At 38.2% G+C, this 2,500-nt stretch overlaps 1 protein-coding gene across 1 annotated transcript in view; it reads left to right on the top strand.

The window, feature by feature from the left end:
• The first annotated feature begins 1,997 nt into the window (after positions 1-1,997).
• Positions 1,998-2,500, top strand: part of LOC138008273 (dentin sialophosphoprotein-like) — a 25,156-nt gene continuing 24,653 nt past the window's right edge. Inside the window, exon 1 of the mRNA XM_068855552.1 lies at positions 1,998-2,179. Coding sequence (XP_068711653.1) covers positions 2,116-2,179 — 64 coding nt within the window. The 5' untranslated portion in view covers positions 1,998-2,115. The remainder of the gene's footprint in view (positions 2,180-2,500) is intronic.

The following is a 2,500-nucleotide window of genomic DNA, read 5'->3' as shown; positions in this document are numbered from 1 at the left end:
ATGCCGTAACCTCAGAAGCTTCTCTCGATGAAGACCCGCCGTTTTCTTCTTGCACAATCGAACTAGCATGCACCTCACTTGAGACGTCAGCAAATGGACTGCGAGAGTGAGAGAACAAAATAACTTGTTATACTCCTTAAAAACCCGAAAAAACCAATCATGTAAAACCGACTGAAGGGACACAGTTAAAGTGCCCTTGTGATAAAAAAAACTACTTCCCTTTTTCCTTCAGATTTTGAAAGTGTGTTTGCTTAACACCTGACTGGCAAAATTTTGAGCTTTGATTTTTATCCAAAGGCCGTTTACTTTGAGTGTAAGTTTTTGATTTCACGGTCCGCCATTACTCACGTTCAAAACTGACCGATTGGACCTTAGACGGTTGGGTCCAGGGAAAAGTGACGTCAGAGGTTCACTAGCTTAAAATTTCAGCGTGTGAACGCAGCTTATTATATATGCAAAGCGTGAGTTTAAAAGTCTGAAAGCCCAAAACCCCCGTGCTGCATATTAATTCTGCGGCGTACACACGTATTGCATTCTTAAACTAGTGAGCCTTTGACGTCATTTTCTCCTCGATCCAGCTCTCTCAAGAACATAATGTTAGTAATGGCGGACCATTAAATAGGAAAATTACAGCTAAAATAAAGAGGTGTCTTTTTGAAATCAAGGCTTAAAACGTGGGTCACTTAGTGTTTTGTTAACATAGTTTTGAAATCCAAAGAAAAATATGAATTGATTTTTTTGGTCACAGGGTGCACTTTAAAACCTCCTAGAAAGAAATGAAATATCTACAAACGCGTTACAATTGGAATCAATTATGCCTCATCGATTAGAAATCCATTTTCAGGGTCGAAGATTTTGTCAAATGACTCGTCCTGAAGTTGAAAGGGGAAGAAAACTCTGACTTTTCCACAAAATAAAGAAAAATCCGGTAGTGTAAGGAAAGGAATTACTGTCTGCTAATGGGAAAGATTTGTTCAGACACTGAAAAAACATTGCAAAGATTTTGTTAAAAAACCTCCCATGAAAACAAATAATATAGACTACTATTTTACTGAATTGCTGTCAACTTAATGCATGCATGTGTTCTTTTGACAGCCACTTTTTGTCAGTTTTTATATATGAGTCGATTTTCTCCTTAGTTTGTAAAACACGTCAGGTGAAAAATGAATGAAACAAATTTTATTAGATTATGGACCGACTTTCCCGACTGCTGGGACATTACCCGGCGACCATTGCCAATGTTGTGTTTGGACCACAAAGTGTAAACACTTCACTGAATTTTACATGGTGTTACGCACTTGCCACGCATGACTGCTTCAATTGGCAAAACTTTTGTAGGGCTATTGGCCAACTTTAACAAAGGACATCCCAATACAAATGATACCAGTTTAGAGCTCTCTCTCTCATGCAAGGCGGTTCAAGGTGAGATTAATTTTTTAAGGAGAATATCGTGAAACGGTTTTTTTCATGACATAACTGCCAATGGAGTTAAAGGCTAAAAACCCTGGGGAATGCTTTTATAAATGACATGACAAAAATGCACCACCCGTGTAAACGATAAGACCATAAAAGCTTTAACAGGTAGAAACCTGCTGGGAGATCTTCAGAAATAGCGCAACTGTTGTTCTGCAGAGCCTATCGATGTCGAAATTCTCGATTTTATATAGTGGATATCAATTCTTGGTCCGAATTAAAAAAATGCATACACCTTTCTTTTACGTCTATTAGTCAGTTGGTTTCCTGAAGCTTTTACCCCCACGACAATTCAGGTTCCAATGGTTTCAACATGGTTTACAAAAAAACACTGTCCATGCAATGTTTAATGGTCTGGAAATCAACAACTTTTAAAATTCCAAATATGGATAAAGCTGTCGAATAGCTTTCTGATTGGATGAAATTAAGACGCTTTTCGACCCTGTACAACCTATGAAGTCATTAGTGAAGAAGGCAATTACCCAGGCTACTGCCCGAGTTTGCTGCGGGTGGTCCTGCCGTAGACAAACTTGAAGTGATTTAAAATTCTGATATAGCTCTTAACTGGTAAATGTAAGAGGAAAATATCTAAAGATTTCGGTTTCTGTTGGGTCGTCTAACGACGACTTTATCTCATGTGAGATGAAATTTACTGTGCTTCTAATTCTGTGCTTGGCGTGGTTGTCCCAGGCGTCCCCGATTTCGCGTAAGTGCGCTTTTATTTTCAATATTTGTAGTAAAGATCAGAGATCGAACTCAAAACAAGTTGGTCGCCATTCATGGTGGCCATAATTGCGATGCTTTTCATCTAAAAATGAACGTTAACTTGTTTTGAGTGATCAAATGGCTAAATGACAGCGAATTCTAATTTCTTGAGGGACTGTTTGTACTCCGCGTTAACCGAGTGGAGTTCTTGATTCAATTAGTCGTGATTGTTGAAATCATTAAATATGCAACTTGCCTTAATCAAGAAAAGAAGTTGATATAACGTAAATTGAAAACGTTAAAGCAGTTTCACGGTGACGAT

Source organism: Montipora foliosa, chromosome 6 (assembly GCF_036669935.1).
Source record: "Montipora foliosa isolate CH-2021 chromosome 6, ASM3666993v2, whole genome shotgun sequence".
NCBI classification, from domain to species: domain Eukaryota; kingdom Metazoa; phylum Cnidaria; class Anthozoa; order Scleractinia; family Acroporidae; genus Montipora; species Montipora foliosa.
This window is presented reverse-complemented; position numbering and strand designations above follow the sequence as displayed.